Source organism: Magallana gigas, chromosome 6, assembly GCF_963853765.1.
Source record: "Magallana gigas chromosome 6, xbMagGiga1.1, whole genome shotgun sequence".
Classification (NCBI taxonomy): Eukaryota; Metazoa; Mollusca; class Bivalvia; order Ostreida; family Ostreidae; genus Magallana; species Magallana gigas.
Genome location: NC_088858.1, coordinates 15266664 through 15287475, shown reverse-complemented (window position 1 = coordinate 15287475; position 20812 = coordinate 15266664). Strand labels below are relative to the sequence as shown.

Sequence of the window (20812 nt, the reverse complement as noted above, 5' to 3'; positions counted from 1 at the left end):
GGTTTGATAAAAAAATACTTTTCAGATATCTTACATCTTAATAACCCAAAGTTCATAATAGTATGGCCAATTACTTAATTACATAGCAGAAAGTTTCAAAAATGTATCTAAAAAAATTCTAATAGAAAAAAAATGATGTCTCCTGCAATCATGATTTTTACTTTTGAAAACATGCTGTATATGGAGCAATGGAATTTAAAAATTATTTGGGGCCAATTTTCACTTTTTTGAATCATGAATTACCTTTTTCAAAATAATAATAACAAATTTATAAAAACAAAAAATAATAAAAACACAACACAAGGCAACCAACAGTCAAAAAGTATTCAATTTATTGACATTTAATGCACAAGTAAACACAGCACAATATGCTTGAAAATGTTGTAGACACAAACATAAACAAAAACATTTAATTCATCAATCATCCAAAGAAAGTACCACCGCCACTGCTAAGGAAGGACCGGTTAGGCTGGGGTACAGGCATGAATCCTAGCCCTCCTCCACTAAATCCACCTCTAGAATTGCTGGATCCACCACGCGAACTACTTGATCCTCCCCTTTTGAAATTACCTGTAACCTTTTTAGTTGACCCCCGGGATTTGTAGGATGAAAATTTGTTCCCTTTGTCAGATGTATTCCTGTATATAAATTTAAAATTAAAAAAATCATTTGAACATTTTTATGGATGCAGCAAGGAATTGTTAAATCACTTATTGGGTTGGGGCACCAAAAAAGTGATGCATAACCAATTCACAATGGGATAACATTGGCAAAAATGTGCTATTTGTACCAATGTAATCCATTAAAGCTATACACGCTATAATTTGCGTCAATTTTGAATAAAGGGGAAAATGTATGTGTTTGATTACTAATAAAAGTTACCTTTATTCTGTTAATTATGATGCTCAATTCGATCACGTAACAAATATATCAAATATTAAACAATAAAAAATATTTATTTTCCTGCCAGGAAAGTAATGCCTCCTCGTGAATATCAATCTATCACGTGATATCGACAGCTAAATTTAGCCTATCATACCAAAACTGGTGAAGGGTCAACATCTTCATAATTGTGATAGTTTCACAAAGGAAAGGATATTTTCAGTAAAGCATAAATTTGTCCGATATACGAGTACAAACAAAAGAAAAAAATACAAGCCTGTGAGTAGATATGAATACTTCCTTTAAAGAAATGACGTAGACCTGTGTGTTTCCCCTATGTGCTATTTATAGATCCTATAAGTGTTAATGCAGAAGTAAGGGTATCGTGAATGGCAAGCGTATTTTACTCATTATACATGTATGTATTTCAAATTAAGAACTGTTAAGCATATTAAAAATCAAGTTGGATATTTAATTAGGCAAACAATAACGACCACCTAGTTCTCCGCGGACATGCGCAATGAGGTCGGTTTGCTCTTCCTTCATCAATATTCATGAAAAGGTATATTTTCCTGGCAGGAAAATAAACAATTAAAAATCTATATCTTTGTAACGAGATGGAATTCACCCTTGTAATTTACAGATTAAGGATAACTTTTATAAGTAGACAAACACATGCGTTTTCACTGTCATTCAAAATTGACGCAAATTATAGCGTGTATAGCTTTAAGAAATTTTAAATCAGGTTTCATTAAATGAAGAAAATGTGCATGAAATAATTTCTTCTGGATCAATGGTGCAAAAATATGGTACAGAATTTCCAGATTTATTAATGCACACGCAAATATTACTTCCTGTTATGCAATCTTTCATTACTGCTGATATCTTTTATAACAACCTGTTGTTCCCTCAAGACATTTTCTCTTACCAAGATTTTCCAGCACTAGATTTACTGCCACCTCCTCTCTTCTTTCCTCTAAATCCTCTCTAATAAAGATAAACCACATATACACAAATATAAGGCTTAAATCAATACAGATTACATATACAATTAATGGAATATTGGTATGTGATACTTTTCCTAGCTGTGGGCCAAAAGATCATTACACAAAAAATAGAACTTGGTTTATTAAATAACATTACCCTTACATAAACTAGGAAATCAATCTTGAATCATTAGCAATAGCGAATGTAATAAACAAACCTTTTTATAGGATCCCCGCTTTCTGCCTTGGTTTGAGGGGGTGGTGGACTCACCCACAAAGTACGGCGACTCCCACTCGGGGACGTCCGAGTCATCAGCCTCTACCTCCTCCTGCTGCAAGTCTGAAAAAAAAGGCAAATCAACATACACCAATATGACCTTTAAAAAAAACTATAAAGTAGGCATGGGACTCATCCATATTGTTACACTCCTTCTTCAAAATAAACAATTAATTTTATACAATTTTTCTATCACTCTTTAAATGTCTTACAGCCAAGTGCAATAGCTTAAAGCATTGTTACCAATTTGAAAGGTACATGTATGAGTTTAAAATCCACTGCAGCTTTTACAATTTTTAATCTTTCTAAGACTTTTATAAATGCATTTTGTGGTTAAAAAATAGTACAGTTTGAAAAATTTTAAAAGAGAGATTACATTGAATATGGTGTACTTTCATCCACATTTTAAATATCTCGAGCCGAAGGTCTCCCATACTACCTTAATACAATTTTTAAAGTACAAAGAACAAATTCTTTTATCTCGTTGTAAATGACAAATACTGTACAAAATTCTAAAACATCATTTACATTTGCCACTTACTTGACATAATTAAATGATAATTTTTCGTAATGTCCAAGAATCTTTCAGCTCCGTATTTGTTGACTTTAGCCTTTGGCAAACCATCAACCTTCTCTGTCATTTCCTCCACAGTCAGTGGTGTCTTCTCTGCCAGCTGTCTCAGAGTTAGAATAGGGAACACAGTGGCGTAATTTCGTAGTCCATGCTCAGCAGCTGTAAAAATAAGGTTATTAAGTTTGACTGGGACAAGAATTTACCACTTTATATTGTTATACTTTGTATTTACTATGTTTATAAAGCATATGCTAATTAATAATACATTTGTACCACTAATAAATTGTGTTTGCATTTTACTAATCATGAATTTTGCACTATTCAATATTGTCTTTCACATTTTATAATAAAAATTCTTGCATTAATTAATATTCTAACTAGATGTACTTTTACCAAAGTAATTTCCCTAAAAGTATATTCAATGTACAAAACTTGTACTTATGAATTCATCTATTTCCCTCTTACCAATAGTTTTGGCCATTTCCAGGAGCTCACACAGACATTCTTCAATAGCATTTTCCCTCTGACTGACTGGCTCTTTCCCAATCTTTGCCACCTCTGTTCTCTTTCTGCTCCCCTGGACTTGTAATTCCACCTACAAGTGTACAAATAATCATTTTTCCTTAAGTTAATACAATGCTAGTGAGATATTACGTATATGACCAAAAGTGTGTAAAATTTACATTGTAAGTACATGTACCGATAAATATATATGGAAGATATACACATTTATATACCCTAACATTTTGAAAAACATTTTCTACTTTTTAATCCACATGTAAAACAAATTTTTTTTCCAATCACAGCAAGTAGTAAGATGTACCCATACATGTTAACCTACTGTGATGAAAAATAGGTAGATTTTAAACCGAAAAGCGGTAGCATCGCGAGCGGCCTTTTTCGCGTATATTTCAAAGCACAGATTTGTATGTACTACATATGTAGTAAAGGTTTCTGATTAGTAATTAACAATATCAACTAAAATATAAAAGACTTTTGAAACTTGGTAATATTAACACTAGCAATAAAAATGTTCGTATGCATTTACCATGATTATAATGATTACCGGTAAGCTATTTTTAAGGAAAAATGTTTGAGTGCAGAGCCCTTAACAATTACCTTTGTTCAGAAAAATAGGTTAAGTTGCCAAAATTGATTATATAGTAAGAACTAGTAGGAATTCGTATGTTCTTTTTCAATATCAAAACGATGTTTACATGCTTATTTATTACAAATGCAGCATTCAATAAATTGCAAGTCAAGTTTACTGTTATGGCCAAGTTAAAAGATATATTCAATCCTCGTTAAAGCCACGTGTGGAATTGCAAAGCTTATTTTCCATTGCGAGGATAATATCGACATGTCTTGTAACTAATGTAATCACGGGAAGTGGCTTCTTTCATCGTTCAATGTAAAACACATGCTTGAAAACTTGTCATCCAAGCGTCTAAATAAAGCCTTTGTGTGCCTCCGATTCAAAGTCACGCGCTAATTTCAAACCCGACGAGAATTTTTGACCACAATGGCTTCCAAAATGGCTATCTATCAAAACAAGGAACGTATTTTAAAGAAAAGCGGTAGATTTTAAAATAAAAGCGGTAGGCGGGAGACAGAGCTAAAAAGCGGTAGACTTCCGCGTAAATCGGTAGAGTTAACATCTATGATGTACCTTTCGCCTGCCCATCATGACATCATTAGCTTTAGGTCCGAGCTTGATGTAACATGCCGTGGTGTCAGCTGCCGTGATCTGGAGGTCCTCATGTAGGATGGCGTCAATCACTAACTTCCTGAGTAGTCTCTCAGCGTCCGCCCGACTGTAGTTCTTCCCCCGACCATACAGAGCTACCTTGTCATGTCCAGCATCACAAATCTTGCCAGTCTTGGCTCCTGGTGAAAACGAAAGTGAAAATGAAAGATAGAAGATTTGATGAAAAACTCAATTCCATATCATTGTTAGTGTTTTAAGGGAAAAAAGTGATTTATCTGACAAAATTTGCAAGATTTTTTTTACCCCTGAATATGTCCACAAAATAGATGAGAGTGTAGTTGTTTCCCCTTCTTCCACTGACAGTCAAATCTTGAACACATTTCACAATCGCCTTAACATCATCTGTTACATCACGAAGCGAGAAGGACTCCTAAAAAGAGTGAATTCAAAATGAAAATCTTGGTACCTTTTGACAATTTAAAAAAAACTTAAAACTGAAATTGTTACACTGCCTTTTGATTTGTTACTTGACTGGACCTGTATTTAAATAAATGAACACAGACCTTTGATACACAGTTGTCACAGATTGCTCCGCGGAAGTTTCCACACTCCTCTCTGTTAAAGTCTCGCTCTCCAAAGTAATTCAGGATCTGAGAACGTCGACAGTCGGCCACGTTCTCACAGTACTGAACCATCCTGAACAAGTTGTCTATGTGAACTCTCTTAGAGTCAAACGTAGCTGCTTGGTCCACTGAGAAGTTAAAAATAATTTACTGTATGTGCCATTTACAGTGCAATTTTTATGGTGAATAAATCTTTGTACTGTTAGGGATGAAGCAATTAGTTTACTAAATGTGTTCACTAATAGATAGAAAATAAAGTATATAAATCATGATAATTTAAAGCTACAAGAATAAAATTAATGCTTTTACAGTTTGTATTTTGATATTAACAGCTAATCCACATGAGAAGTGTTTTGGGTTCACTAACTCTCTATAATCCTGCGCAGCCGTTTGACGTCCTGGTAGGTGTAGTACAGGATGCAGTGGGCCAGCTGTCCGTCTCTCCCCGCCCGCCCCGCCTCCTGATAGAAGCCCTCCACTGACTTGGGTAAGGAGTAGTGAATAACAAACCGCACATCTGGTTTGTCGATCCCCATCCCAAACGCAATGGTGGCACAAATGACCTTCAAACAAACAAATAACATGAGTTAAAAATGTACAAAATCATCTTTCACATATCAAAGAAAGTTGCACATTTATATATTTATCACATGTTTAGCTCAACATGTAAAGGACATCACTCATGTAATAAATTTTTGATATTACAATGTGATGACATCACAATGGATTGTTATGTATTTCTATTGAAATGATGTTAGCAGTTTTGCATAGATCCTATAAAATCGGAATAAACACATTAAAACACGATTAAAACATGTGATGAATAGAATGCTATGTGATAGTATATGGTTTTTATCCAACTCGTTGAGGGAAATTTATCCCTTCCATAAGGCTCAAGGATAGAAAACAACTTGCTGGATAGAAATCATATACCATCATAAACCATGAGAGATACTACAGACAGATTATGAAAATGTAAGACTAACAAATTTACTCCGAGGGCAAAAATACATGAATTATATGAAACAACTATTCAAGTTCCCATTTTCACTCCGCTGTCTTAACTCTGATGTTGGGTCACTGACTAACCTTACAGCGGTGTCCGTTCAACCATTTCTCCTGGATAGTGATTCTGTCACTGTCCCCCAGTCCAGCATGGTAGGACACAGCCTGAATGCCTGCCTTACCCAAGTTTGCAGCTACTGTATCACACTCCTTTCTGTAAAATTAAACAGAGGGTTAATATCTTATGTATATTATTGGTACACTCAGAAAATCTGGCAAATAATCATGATGAATAAATACTTATAAAATATGGATTCTAAAATGTAATTGAGTAGTTAGATTTTTATTGAACAGAACATTCAGCATCACTATCCTTGTCTTTACCTGAATCATTTAACAATCAAAAACATGCATTGAATAGTCTTTGGATGTAATCTACATGTTATATTAATATACATATATACATGTAAAAGGCAGTATGTATTCAAAAATTACCAGTGAAGTTTACATATGGTTTAGTGAAATTTGAGATGACATAGATAATTTTAATATAGTTAGAATCCGTGCAAACCTTGAGAGACAGTACACTATGCCACATTTTCCAGAAAACTGCTCCTTTATCAGTTTGGTGATATCAGCTGTCAGTGTCGATGGTTTCTTTGGCTCCACTCGGAACTTCAGATTTGGACGATTGAAACTTTGAACAAAGCTAACGTAAAAAAGGGACAATATAAATTATCTAAATAAGCTTCACACAATGATATTCTGATGTTCTGATTATGTATCTGCTGGCTACCATTTAGGGTTCTTCATTCCCAGCTGATAGATGATGTCTTTACGGACCCTCATGTTGGCTGTGGCAGTCAGGGCCATCATGGGAACCCCGGGGTACTTCTGTTTCAGAATCCCCAGTTTCTTGTAGTCTGGTCTGAAATCATGGCCCCACTGCAAAACGGAAAATCCATCACTGATCAAGAAGATGTGAAAGGTTAGTGATTGTAATGAACTCTCTAATCTTCTTTTGTTGTGTTAGTAAATGTAGGTACAGGGAAAAATTTAAGGACATATTCATACAAGGTGGTAAAAAGGAAATAAGAACCATAATTACCTGGCTCACACAGTGGGCTTCATCAATCACAAATCTAGTCAACTTTCCTCTCCTGTGTAAATTGTCCAGACTTCCCAAAAGCTTACCACTAGCAGATATCTATAAATACATTTCAAACAAAGTCAAAGAAAGATCTTTTCCATGCACTTACTGTACAAGTACATGTACAAGTGACTTGAAAGATAAAACTCTCTCAGTAAAATCATATTTTTGGCTGACAAGATTTTTAAGTCTTTGAAATATCTTTACTGGAATAACAGTACAGTCAAACTTTGTTATCTCAAACTAGATAAGATTGTTTAACAACTGCGAGATATCAGAGTATTCGAGATATCGGTGTTCGAGATATCGAAGTACAATTGTAATTATTACAGTAAATCTGAGTTAAAGGCTTTGCAGATCTGAGAGTACCTTCTCTGGGGTAACATAAAGCAGCGTGATCTCAGGAGTTTTGTAATACATCTTTCTGTAGATCTGATCAGACTGGCCCTGGTCCATGTCTGAGGACAACTGTCCTGCTGCTATCTGAACAGAAAAAAATATTTGATAAAGCTCTAAATGTACAATATAAAGTCCTCCATGTAAGACCTGCAAAGCTTCTGATGTGTGGGTGACAACCTTAATATCAAAGTGCATGTATTGGCTCAGGTGACTTCATTATCAACAATCATGGATAATTATAATTTACTTGACAGTCAATGTCTATACCGTTTGTTATTTCTTTATTTCATCATGTACATAATTATACTTATGTGGTTGCTTTTACTGGATTTTCTACTTACATCCATAGAGCAGAGTCGTGTAACCTGGTCCTGTATCAGTGCCCTGAGGGGTGAGATGATGATGGACACACCCCCTGTTACCAGGGCAGGCAGCTGGTAGCACAGACTCTTCCCACCGCCTGCAAGAAAAAATATAACTGATAAATATATGATGTTATCTGCACCAATTTGACATTCATATACATGTACAAGGATTTAAGATTTAATTGAAAATATAAATGCTGATAAAATTTTCATAAAAACAAAAATTTCAAATCTGAATATTGCCATGAAGTGGTTATGCTTAAAAGCATACTCTTTCAAATGGGAAAGAAAAGGGGTGTGGGGTAGTAATACATGTACTACACATCATAAATTTTTCTCAATGTTTCATCACACCTGTCGGCATGAGAATAAAGCAGTCATTTCCCAGCAGGGCAGCATTGATGGCCTTGAGTTGGTTTTTCCTGAATTCCCGCAGTCCAAACACCTGATGAAAAGTCTCAGTCATAAGGGTACTGTGCTTAAAATTGTATCCATCAAATTCCTTGTTCTCTTCCTCTTCTCTATGTTTTGTACTTGGTGGAGAGGCTGAAAATATACAGTGGTAGAAGTTAAACTAATTTGCCTATAAAACTGACATGTATATATACCAGTGGTACTAGGTTATGAAGTAAAACAAGAAGAAACATGAAAATTATTTTCCCACTGATTTCTTGAAATGATTCACAAAACATGAAGTACCGGTATATAAAAATCACAGGAGTAGTTTTAAAATCCCTTATCACCATGATCACTGGCTTACCAAAGCTTTGATTGGTGCTTTGTCTTCGGGGAGAGGAGAGCTGGGGTAGAGAGTCTGTCTTCACTTCCTCTGTAAATTCAGAATCAAAATCATCAGGAGAAAACAGATCATCTGGAAATTGATCAATCACATCAGCCTCCTCCTCTGAATCAGGCACACTGGATGAAAATTTGTCCCTCACTGACTGGGTTTGAATCACACCACTGTCATTGTTTAATTTATAGTCAAAGCTAAAGTCAGTCCTAGAAGGGGCTTCAACAGTACTGAAGGAGTTATAAGTGACTGCTGCTGATTGGTTGAAATGTGAGGAAGAAGTTGATTGGTTAGCACATGTAGTATCTGATTGGTTCAGTAATGAATTAGTTGACTGGTTAAAATTCATTACAGGTGGTTCTTTAAAAGAAGAACTTGGGGACTTTTTGTTGAATGAACTGATGAAACTGTGGTGTGTCTGGGTTAATTTAGCATCTTCTTCAAAGAAACTTTCACCACATGGAATCGGGGATTGGAAACCAATTGGGGTAGTTTTCTTGAAGGAGAAAGCCTTACTCTGACCAGAACTTGGAGAATTGAAGTTTCTGTCTGTGGCTGGGGTTGAGGTATTTGACAACAACACTGATCTCTGAGGTAGGACTGGACTAGAGGTACTACAGGACTTCATGTTGGCCTGTTGGGACACAGCTTTCACTGCGCTGGGTGTCTGATATTGCAATCTTTGTGGGGAGTTACTGGTTGACAGTTTCACATTGTTTGTTGCTGCACTGCTTGAGAGGGAACCTGCAGGGGCTGACAGCCTCTTGGTGACTGCTCTATGCTGATCTTTTACTGTACAGGAATCCTTTAACTGTTTTCTACAATCATTAAAAGGAAGAAAATAGAATGCACCTTATATTATTCAAATAAGGTTGAATGATTTTTTCATCTTTTTCCATTGAAAAAGAAAATATTTCATTGCAAGTACATATATTTTTGTAAGTAATACATTAATGCTCTGACTACAATAAAATTTTGTTATGAAATATTTTTACTTTCCATTATGAAGCAAGATAATATAAAGTGAAAACCATGTGACTGCGTGATACTGTATGGTGATTTACCTGAGGGCCAGTAGGTGCTGTAGGCGCTGGTAACTCTGGGGAAACATGGACATGAGATCAGCCGTGCTGGCCTTACACACGATGTCACACACCTCCTCCATCGTGTGAAACAGCTCAGAATGACTGTCATCTGTAGGGTCCTGTGTAGATCAAAGGGAACATAAATCACATGCTAAACAAACTCACAACACTGACTAAACTCAAGGCTATTGTGAACACAGCAAATTGCAATGAAATCCTTTTTTCACCAAGAGGGAGACATCCCTCTAAAAATCAATCTTTATGACTACTAACTGAGTATATAATTATACATGTATATGTAACTTATGTATGCATCACACAATAATTTTGTCTTAATTTTACGATGCTAAAAAAGTATTATAAATCTGCACACATATTACTGTGACACAATTAGAATTCATGGTGGCTCAATTTTTGTGGTATTCATAGGTAGCCCTTCCCATAAATTTTCATCCTCGAGGAAAACAAATTTAGAAAGAATTATTTATCTTACTGAAACTGAAAACTGATGAATCCACAAAATTACATCCCTATGAATTAGCAAAAAAAAAAACACCTTGATCCAAAAAAATTGACCCCATGAGTTTAAATGATTTCATAGTACATGTATTGATATTGTACATGTTTCTGTACAAAATGCTGTTTTTAAAATGGCCAGATATGTATGTAACAGTTTCTTGCAAAGGTGTTTTAAAATCTAGTTTTTAGAATTTTTGACAGTTCCTGATATCTAGATCCAAGAACCATTGCATACCTGTTGTATGTGGGCAGTCTGCTGCTCGGTCCTGACACCAGTGGTGGGATCTGTACCAGTAGACTGTTCTAACACAGCACTACCCCCCACTGTAGACTGGTGGGTAGGGGTGGGCTCCTCAAGAGTTCTACGGCGCTTTGTTGCCACAAAACTCTCTTCATCTGAATCACTGTTTCCAAACAAATCAGTCATCTACCAAATAAAATATTTAAATCAAAATCATGATTTCCTATTAAAAGTTGTACAATTATTAACAAAATTTCAAACAGAAATTTCCCTCACTGCTTTTTATAATTAAAATATATACAATGGATACACAGAGTACACATGTACATTTAACAGTATATATATAGAGAGAATTAACATTAAATAATGAAGATGTGAGTTTACCCCTGAGGCGTCCATGATCTGTCTCTCAGCTTCTGTGGTTTTGTTCAGAGATACAGATGTTTTCACTGTTTCTTGTGCACTCTTAAAAAAAGAAGATACACTAGTGTCTTGGAAAGAAAAGACTTGTAACTTAACCCTCGATATATGTATATGAAATTATACTATTTACATGTACGTATGTACCTTCTTACTGCTGGTTGAGTTGAGACTTCTTCTGTTTACCACAGGAGATGCTGAAAACAAAACAATAATCATTTGTCTGCGGTAAACACCATTTCATGTTTTCTTTAAATTAGATTATAAATAGCGAGAGATAGAATTGCTTGTAAATTTGTTACCTGGAATTTCAAAATCATCCAAGAAATCATCATCATCATCTTCATCACCAAGAATATTGATGATAGCTTTTGCAGGGGATCGCTTTCTTTTGGCCCCACAATCATCCCCTGCCTTCACAGGTGATCTATGATGAAAAATACAGGTACATGTAAATTGTGTAAGATAAATAAACACATTTTCATGAAATATCTAAATTTTCTCTCAATCAAGTTCTTTGGTTAGACTATAAAACATCTATATATGTAAGTTTGGTATCCGTACTTATTACAAAGTGATATAAAGGCATAAGAATGGTCCGCCCTATTGATGAAAATGGCCTGTACTTTTTACTGAATTAAAACATAAAGAGTACAAGTACATTATACCTGTGTGGGGCAACTGCTGCCACTGGCTTCTTCTTCTGTGCAAATGACATAATGGATGTCTGCTGGGGCTGATTAAAATGTATTAACAATATCACAAAATAAATGTACTTGTAGCAAAACCATAAAATATTACTTATTAGGTTTGTTACCAACTGTTTACAGAAATTTGTAGGGTCGGGAAAATCCATAAAAGGCGAAATGGAGAACTCTAACAAAAACCATATATTTACTGCTTCTAAATTTAATCCCGATTAATTTGAAAGAGTTAATTAAAGGTCTTCACAATTTTAGCATATATCTACATAATAGAACATTTAATTGATCATCTTTCAAACAATTTGGTCAATATGGTAAAAAGTGGTCCCAGGACTGTCCCCATTTTGTCTGATCCTGGTCCTTGTTGAGTCAGATGAGCTAGTGGACCCAGTTTTAACTAGGTCCTCAATTTTGCCATGTAAACTCTAAGTAGGTTGATTGACTGAATGATGAACAATTGAAATTTTTGAGAAGAAACCTCTAAAAAATCTTTACATATATGTATTACCTTTTTATTTTTCCCACTTGCCAAAATGGCTCTATTTCCTGCTGCATTCTTCTTGATAAAATTGTCTATAATAAAAGAATTTCAAAATAAGTACATGTAGTATATATAATTCAATAACATGGTGTATTATGACTGAGTATTGACATTTTTTTTTAACACTTTAAAGTTAATTACCATAAATGAAATGAACATTTTGTATCTCATAACCTATTAGTGATGTATACAATAAATTCAAATAAATAAAAATATATAGTGCAACAAGATTCATAATTTTAAAGTTGTTTTAAACCAAATCAGCAGTTAAGGAGAATTTCTATCTCTGAAAAGATAGCTGTCAAATACATGTAATACCATTCTGTATTGGTGGCTTTGGGTGTACAGCAGACTCTTCATTAACGGCTGAATTTGAGCTGTCTTCGTTGAAAGAATAGGGACGAGTTGTCAACCACTCATCGTCTCCATCCAGATCACTGGGCTCATTTGTGCTAAATCTGCTAGACTGAGCAGTTTCCAGCTTATTTAAAGCTGGTACTCCATTGCTTGCTTTGTTTAGGCTGAGAGTTTTCTTAAATTTGAATGTTCTGCAAAAATTAACTGACAGTCATCATTGACATAAACAAACTAGCTTCAAGTATCTCACAAAGGTAAAAGAAAATAAATTGCAATTCTACTATAACACATAAACATTGGCAAGTTTGGCACTTTTCTTCTTCTACTTCTTCCTATCCTGTGCTGGCCTCGGTATCGAGTGTAAGTAAAAAGTGAAAAAGTAAACAAACAAGAAATTACCTGGGAGCTTTCCCATTCATTTTGACTCCATATATTAATTCATTACTCTAACATTTTGATCATTTGATCAGTCGGTTTATAACTGGCGCGATGAACCAAGGGCCGACTACCCAATTTTCACTTCCTTTTCCGGTTTGCCCATCAACAATCGGTATGGAAAAATAGATGTCTCTTGAAATACTCCCCAATCGAAATGTTTTCAAGCATTTCAACACCTTTTAAATTATAATTTTATTTATATCGATAGCATTAAAATCAAGGTTTTATCTTATTTTTTCCTTTGAAACCCTTGATAAGTCTAAATTTGAACACGATAGTGACATGTTTACCTAAGGTATATACAATTTACACAGTTTACCAACAAATTATGTACATAATCCAAGTTTCTGTTAGAAATATGAGAGACAAAGTTGCTCTACATATTTAGTAAGTGATGGATTTAAAATCTAGCACGAAACAACAGTTGGAAATTGCGTTGAAACTTTAAAATTTTAGTTAGTTTTAACGCGAATTTCCTCGTAAATGAAATGATGAGGAAAATTATCTTCATTAGCCTAGATATCAGAAGTTCACATACATGATAATGATTATATCAAGTATTACCTTATTCTTGGTGAACGTGTAAAAGCCTATGCGCAGTAAATGACACATTTTGATGTTTTATTTTGCAGTCATGGGTATCAAGTATAATATGGCCATTGGCCTAAATAAAGGCCATAGAACCATTCCTCTGAAATCTGGCAGGAAAAATAGACCCACGAGAAGGAGAGGGGTAAGTGCCGAAATGTACACTTTTAAGGTGTTAAACCCTGCTGCAGTGCACAGGGACAAGCTATTCCCAAATTAAATGACTTGACTTTGGAAGTTATAGGTTGACATGCCATATAATTTAAAGTTGTCTTTTCTTACTATCATAATATCCTTGTTAGGATTTGATTTGAATGAGCAGATTAAACATTTTATCTCTGGATATTATGTGCAGGGATACATTTGCATAAATTGATAGGATTCATCAAAACTCCTTTCCAAAATAATTATTGTATCTTTATTGGCGTTAACATGAACAAAATCTAATTACAGATAAAACAGAGGATTACTTCGTTAATTTGTGATTCCATATCTGAAATTTTTAATTGTCATTGAAACTCTCTGCAGAACAAGTTTGTAACTTGTGTAACTTGAGAGCTGCATTTACCTAATGGTATATACTAATTCTAGTTGAGAGTTCTAAAATGTTGCTGACTTTTACTATTTTCATGTATTTTTCAGGCTTTAACTAAGCATGCAAGATTTGTCAGAGACTTAGTGAGAGAAATCACAGGATTTGCTCCCTACGAAAGACGCATGCAGGAGTTGTTGAGAATTCAGAAAGACAAAAGAGCACTCAAATTTGCCAAGAGAAGGGTAAATTCATCATGTTTCCTTTAGTTGATAAAAATGGCTTTCTTAGTTTCTTAGATGCACAACACTAACTGTGCTGTACTTTGGTGTTGTGAATTTTTTTCTTCTTTTTTTTTGGGGGGGGGGGGGGGGGAGTTGAATCCCAGTATAAAATTATTTTATATTTTAACAGTGAGTATTGTAGCTGTCATTAGGTGGAAATTTTTGAAGGTTCTATTTTTTAGTAAAGTACAATGTGTATGCAAGTGATTTAAAATATACATTGAGATATTGGATAGTTTTCACAAATTACTGTAACATTTATTTGTATATGTAGGAAGGAATTTCCTATGAAGCTTTACATCACCAGTATCAGTGTGTGCAAAATTTTATACTTTATATCAAACTTAATAGTTCATTGATAGATATTACTGTGTTTTTAAAGCCTATATTATATATTAAAACATTAAAGGATATTCTAGTTCATAAATTTTTGTAAAGAAGATGGGGGAACAAGATAGTGCAAATGCCCATTTAGTTTTGTCGTAAAAATACAATTTCAATTTTTTTTTCAACCAAATATACTAGATGATGTTATATTACAAATTTACAAAAGCACAATTTCTAACTATATTCAGTTTTGAATATTTTAACAAACGATAAGAAAAAAAAATAAATTCTTAAGTTTTGGTGGTATCGAACCCACAACCTAAAAACCGTAGCTGTGTAATGTTACCTACAGGTCCAGCACAATCTCCAGATTTAGCTATATAGCTTGAATAAGCTAAATAGCTTTATTAAGCTATTCAGAATAGCTTCATTTAGCTATTTTGTCATACGTTTTTCTTAAATGTGTGATTTTTTCAGTATGTATAAAAAATCGCACTTTAGTGCAATGATAATTTTCAACTTTGAACTGTTTTGTAAACAATGCATGTAAAGATTACTCATAAGTTTGCGTCTCCTTAAGAGACTTTGCACTTAAAGTTTTGGGGCAACTGATTCATGACCACACAGTTACTTCTTGAATGAAATATAAAGGAGGTCAGTTATGGTAAACAAGATAATTGATTGGTAATAATTTATCACAATGAGAAGAAATCATACTTATCCACGCCTCATTGCACACAAAGTGGTGAACAGTTACCCAAACAATGGAAATATATTTTTTGCTTAAAAGTGTTTAAAAGCTGCAGTGTTAAAACTATCTTACATTTGGGTCAAGTTTATAATGGTCAGTGGCGCAAATAGTATTAGCAAGTTAATTGTGATTTTTCGTCCATTTCTTACAATTAATATTTTCTTCAAAAACTGCATATAAATAGCTTTATTAAGCTATTTTGAATAGCTTTATAAAGCTATTTAGCTTATTCAAGCTATATAGCTAAATCTAGAGATTGTGCTGGACCTGACCTAATGTCTGGTGCTCTAACTACTGAGCCATTTCAGTCACAACAAACTTCATTGTTAAATGCTAAATGTAACTTCAACCACGAATTTACGGACTTGTAGTATTTCTCTAAAACGTTCAATTGTTGGGATACAAAATGACATTTTTAAAATATAGTGGGTCATCTTTTTGTTGATTGAAATCGGTTTGATTTCCTTTTAACCTTATATAGACTCTGACAAAAATATGGAGCCCAGAACCACTCTATTAAAGAAAAGGCATTGAATTTCTAAAAATGACACTATTTGGAGGTTTTGACACGCATATGCCAGTATATATCAACCTATTCTAAATATTTAATATATTTAAAGGTTATAAATCGATGTTATGGTAAATATACATTGTTTTCAATAATTTAGAAAGAAATTATGAGATTTGTTCATATTAAATTTTATGGTATCTTATCTATCCCCATATAGGCAATTTACACGCCTTATTCACCCATCTTCATAAGAATTTAGTCTTGCTGCTCACCTGTTGGGATTTTTAGGTTTTAAATTACATGTAAGAGTATGAATTGATTTTTTTTTTTTCTACTGACTGATCTCATATTAGCAGAAAAATTCCATCATTTTTACATCCAGAAGCATACACTTCAAATTTTTGTTCACTGTTGAGAGCAGACCAAGATATGTTTTTGTTTGATTTTCATTATAAATTCCTGGTTGAATTATACATGTTTACATATTCATTCATCCATATTAATTAAAAGTTGAAATTGATTTTGAAAGAAAATAGCTTACTGGTCTGTATATGTTAAAGCTTGCACAAACAAGTCTCTGAACATAATCTCTTATTTCAATTCCTATACGTACACAGGTTGAGGTAATTGATATCCTAAAAGCACCCAAGATTTTAAATCTCACCATTTTTTTCTGAACTAAATGAAATTATAATAAAGGTACAGCATTCACAATTTCATATTCTCACTACATGTATTTGATATAAAAAAGCTGAATCTTGGAATTAAGTACCGGTACTCTCATTAAGTAAGGAATCTACAATATTTTAGTTATTTAGTTTTTGTCACAATTTTGAGGGGAATTTCTTGCTGGAGAACATTGCCAAAGATTGCTTTAAATGTAAGCTTTTTCTTCTGTAATAATTTGTGATGTGTTTTGCTCTTTTCGTTCCAGCTTGGATCACACATTAGGGCCAAGAGGAAGAGGGAAGAAATGCAGGCAGTATTGCAGAAGATGAGAAAGGCACAGAAAGAACAGAAATAAACTTACTTCTCTCTTTATTGCTGTCTTTCTTTTCCATTGTCAAAAAAATCAAGAATTGCTCAAAGATTTTAGGGGAGGAATAGTTTCAAACAAAGGCACCTGGCGTTATTTTTTTTTAAATGATTAAAATATATCTCAACTGAAATAATAAATATGATTATGATACAATAAATAATTGTATATAAAACAATCTGATTAAAATTAGACCTTTTGGTTATCACTCCATGAGTAATAACCATATAGAGAGTGAGATAATGGGTCTAATTTTAGAGTGTAAGGTTCCTGTGGTTTCTAAAATGAATTACACTGCTACTAAAGGGACACAACTTGTATTAGAAATTTGATCATTGATGATGTTTGGCAATCTAAAAACCAATTGCATTGTTTTAGAATATACATGTAGTTATTGTAACTACACACACACACATATGGTGTTGTACCAATAATAGAGTACAAACAGCAAAATCCAGCATTTTACAAATTAGAAAATTTTGAAGGAGAGAACAGCATATGCCGTACACATGACGAGCATAGGAAAGCTCCATAAATATGTAGCAAATACTTAGTAAATAATGTTTCCACACATTTCCACAAATTGATCTTATTACAAAAATGCACTTTAGGAAGTGTATGTTGATCAAATCTTGAGGGTATGATCCAATGTTCATGTTTACAAATGGCCTTAATAGGGACCGTCTGGGAACTGGAAACATTAATATCTTTGCCTTGACCCGACAATTTTTAAAACGTTCTGAAGGTGGCTTGAAATTTGCATGCTTCTAAAAGATAGTATATTTTCAATTTTTTTTAATAAGATGACAATATTTACAGATTGACATGCTTTTGAGATGGGTCATATGAAATTGAAGATGATTTCCGAATTCAACTTGATGCAATAAGTTGATAATGAATAAAATATAAGAACTTGATGGGGAATGCGCAAATGACCTAATTGTCAACTAAAATTTTAAGCATTTGCAATTTTGAGGCATACAAGAAAAATTAATTGCATTATAATATTACATGGGCCAATTAACTGTGGACTACCAGTATATCTCTCTTTTCAAGTACTAATTGTGTTTCACTTTTACTAGTTATCTTAAGGTCCTAAAACCTTCATTCTCTTTCAGTTATATTAAGGTCCTAAAATCTCAATTCTCATTCAAGCACAAAGATGACTGGCAAAGTAAATCTCCAAGAGTTTCGTCTAAAACTGGATAAAAATAACAGAAGAGTATTTCACATTTATTCAGAAAACATTGATAACAAATATTGGTAATTGCAAATGTCAACCCCAACATAACAGTAAATTAAAAATAGACAAATTTTGCTTAAACCAATGAGAAAAAATAATTAAAAACTGATTAGTCTTCCTGTATCGAGATATGGTCTGTATAGGAAGTATGATATGAAGAGAAGGAAAAACAAACATGAAAAGGACGGAATAACTAATAGGAATGTTACACAGATGACTTGAGGGGACATGGAAGGTCCCCAAATAGTCTGAAGAAATATCTGATAAACTCTCAGTTATCATAAAAATAAAGAATATAGTGAGACAACCATTCACTTCCCATTGAGAAGTTGCAGTAGAAATTATAAATAATTAATGCAATACAGGTAGATTTAATGAAAACAAAGTAGTCCCATTAGGTCTTCAAATAAAGGTGTCAGTTTTCTTCATTTTCTTTGAAAAAAAAAAACCCTCGTTGAACAGCTTATAATTTTAAATGAATATCCAATAATAAATTTATGGTGATCAATTTTCCCTTCTACATTTACATGTGGCAATGCAGCTCAGATTGGTGAGAAGTTTAAAACAGAGATTAATGTATGATGAATTGTGAGAACCCATATGATGCATGTACGTGGAATAGCTTACAGATTAACCCCTACCTAACCTAGTGAATGATTTAATAATAATGTAGGAAAATTTTCTGTCCTGAACATTTGTGAATTATTCCGAAAAACCAATTACCGATAACTTAAGGATATCCTTCACATGTTCCTTGATCCTATTAAAAATAGACATACTGCAGATTCAACCAAAGAAAGATTTCTGAGAGAGACATTGATCACAATTGATACATTATGCGCTGTAGTCTGATTTTTGTTGTCATTCATTGTACAATATCACTTGAAAATCAATGCATGCACATTTTCAATATCTGATTCCATTTTCATATCATGTACATGCAAAGTATGAGTATGAGAACAATATCAGTCATCGTTTGATCTTCATGCATACAGACAAAATAAACAAAATATATACTATAGAAAAAAAGATTTTTCCCCACATCAAATACACGATTTTCAAATTGAAAAGTAAAATTCTACTAATAAACTGGTAAACAAAATATATTATGCAAATAAAGTGCAACAATACAATCGTAAGACTGCAGTCATCAACATTGTTCTTCTTCGTCTAATGGAATTCATTTTGCAACATAAAAAAAATATATATATATGTACATCAATTTAATTTCTTAAATCAAAGATATATGAGGTTGCATCATTGCAATTAAAATATCAAAATTAAAAGTTTAACAAATCACTCTTAAAACGAATCATATCTCACAAAACCAAGCATGTCTGAACACTTTGTAAGAACACAATGTCTCTTCCTTTGCCTTAGGACAATTATAGTGTCAGGGCTCTATACATAGTAAGTCACTGTTTTCTATTAAGGCACACAAAAAGTCCTAAAAAATTTAATACACATTATCGAAAACCATTTACATGCACTACAGAGAATGGAAGACTGAGCACAAAGCAGACACAAAATTTTCCTATTACCTCTTTGAATGTTTCACTCATTTTTTATTGTGTAATTTCACTTTAAAATGATATTCTACATCCAACACTGACATTTTCTAATTTGATTTTTAGGAATTGAAACAAATTTATTGGAAAACAATGTGTAGGATGAGCAAGAATTCAACCGTTTGTAACAAACTGCCTTTTCGACATATTTAAATGAAAAGTTAAACTTTGATTAATTTTTTTTTTAATATGAACACTTCACTTGTAAGCAAATCTACCGGTAGTCAAAATAAAAATTGCTGAATGGAGCAGTATGATTTTTAAAACTTCATGATGAGTTCCCTTGTTTTGATTCATAAATAGCAGTGGTTGGTCACTCAAGCTATCAAATACAATTCTCTCTCTCTCTCTCTCTCTCTCTCTCTCTCTCTCTCTCTCTCTCTCTCTCTCTCTCTCTCTCTCTCGTCACATACCACTTTAAACAGTGTCCAATTCACTTAATGTACTATGCAGGATAAAGACCTGTATATCAAATTCATTTGTTCAAATCTACATATTCAAAATATATTTCACACTTCCAAAACCATACACAAAATGAAATTCTTTCAAATATCAATTGTAAAATCTATATACTGGTTAAAAAAAAAAGATCATAACCTGATACAATGCATTCCCAATTGCCAAAAAAAAGTTGGAAAAAAATTGAAGGAAAAAATTTAAATATGTTATACATTCCCATAGTTCTATAGATCTACACTTAGTTGCTACACAAGGGGAATTACTAGGGACTTGTCCTTGCAATATTCTAGACTTGTCTCCCTTTATTTTCAGATGAACCAGTGACTGTGAGCAAATATTTTGGTCAAACACAACAATTTCATGTTGCTCTGATCAAGCTCTCTTCTTTTTCCCTAGGTTAGGTACATCTGGTGCTAATTCTCTATACTGAATCTGTAATTATAAAA

The 20812-nt window shown here is 33.4% G+C and overlaps 3 protein-coding genes across 11 annotated transcripts in view; 1 reads left to right on the top strand and 2 right to left on the bottom strand.

Moving 5' to 3' along the window:
* Positions 1 to 317: 317 nt before the first annotated feature.
* LOC105332947 (recQ-like DNA helicase BLM) lies at positions 318 to 13173 on the bottom strand. The gene is made up of 26 exons (XM_011435699.4): positions 13029 to 13173; positions 12591 to 12820; positions 12240 to 12304; positions 11696 to 11763; positions 11330 to 11454; positions 11175 to 11224; positions 10992 to 11072; positions 10602 to 10793; positions 9827 to 9966; positions 8730 to 9580; positions 8324 to 8515; positions 7946 to 8064; positions 7575 to 7688; positions 7164 to 7262; positions 6852 to 7000; positions 6627 to 6764; positions 6140 to 6269; positions 5418 to 5613; positions 4991 to 5178; positions 4731 to 4857; positions 4389 to 4606; positions 3185 to 3314; positions 2687 to 2878; positions 2087 to 2208; positions 1811 to 1869; positions 318 to 638 (listed from the first exon to the last, which is right to left on the bottom strand). The coding sequence occupies exons 1-26, from the start codon at positions 13046 to 13048 to the stop codon at positions 422 to 424; spliced, it is 4212 nt and encodes a 1403-aa protein (XP_011434001.3). The 5' UTR covers positions 13049 to 13173; the 3' UTR covers positions 318 to 421.
* Positions 13112 to 17101, top strand: LOC105332946 (large ribosomal subunit protein eL36). Of its 2 annotated transcripts, none has more exons than XM_011435698.4 (4): positions 13112 to 13179; positions 13700 to 13800; positions 14298 to 14432; positions 16995 to 17101. In XM_011435698.4, exons 1-4 carry the CDS (start codon positions 13119 to 13121, stop codon positions 17082 to 17084), a joined length of 387 nt encoding a protein of 128 aa, XP_011434000.3. In that variant the 5' UTR covers positions 13112 to 13118; the 3' UTR covers positions 17085 to 17101. The 2 variants fall into 2 exon arrangements, with proteins under 2 accessions (XP_011434000.3, XP_019924755.3); XM_020069196.3 differs by having other exon boundaries at positions 13151 to 13362.
* A 1215-nt stretch (positions 17102 to 18316) lies between these two features.
* LOC105339722 (multiple C2 and transmembrane domain-containing protein 1) overlaps positions 18317 to 20812 on the bottom strand; it is a 40981-nt gene continuing 38485 nt past the window's right edge. For all 8 annotated transcript variants that reach the window (XM_066089125.1, XM_066089127.1, XM_034468431.2 and 5 more), the window contains one exon: positions 18317 to 20798. In XM_066089125.1, coding sequence (XP_065945197.1) covers positions 20739 to 20798 — 60 coding nt within the window. In that variant the 3' untranslated portion in view covers positions 18317 to 20738. The remainder of the gene's footprint in view (positions 20799 to 20812) is intronic.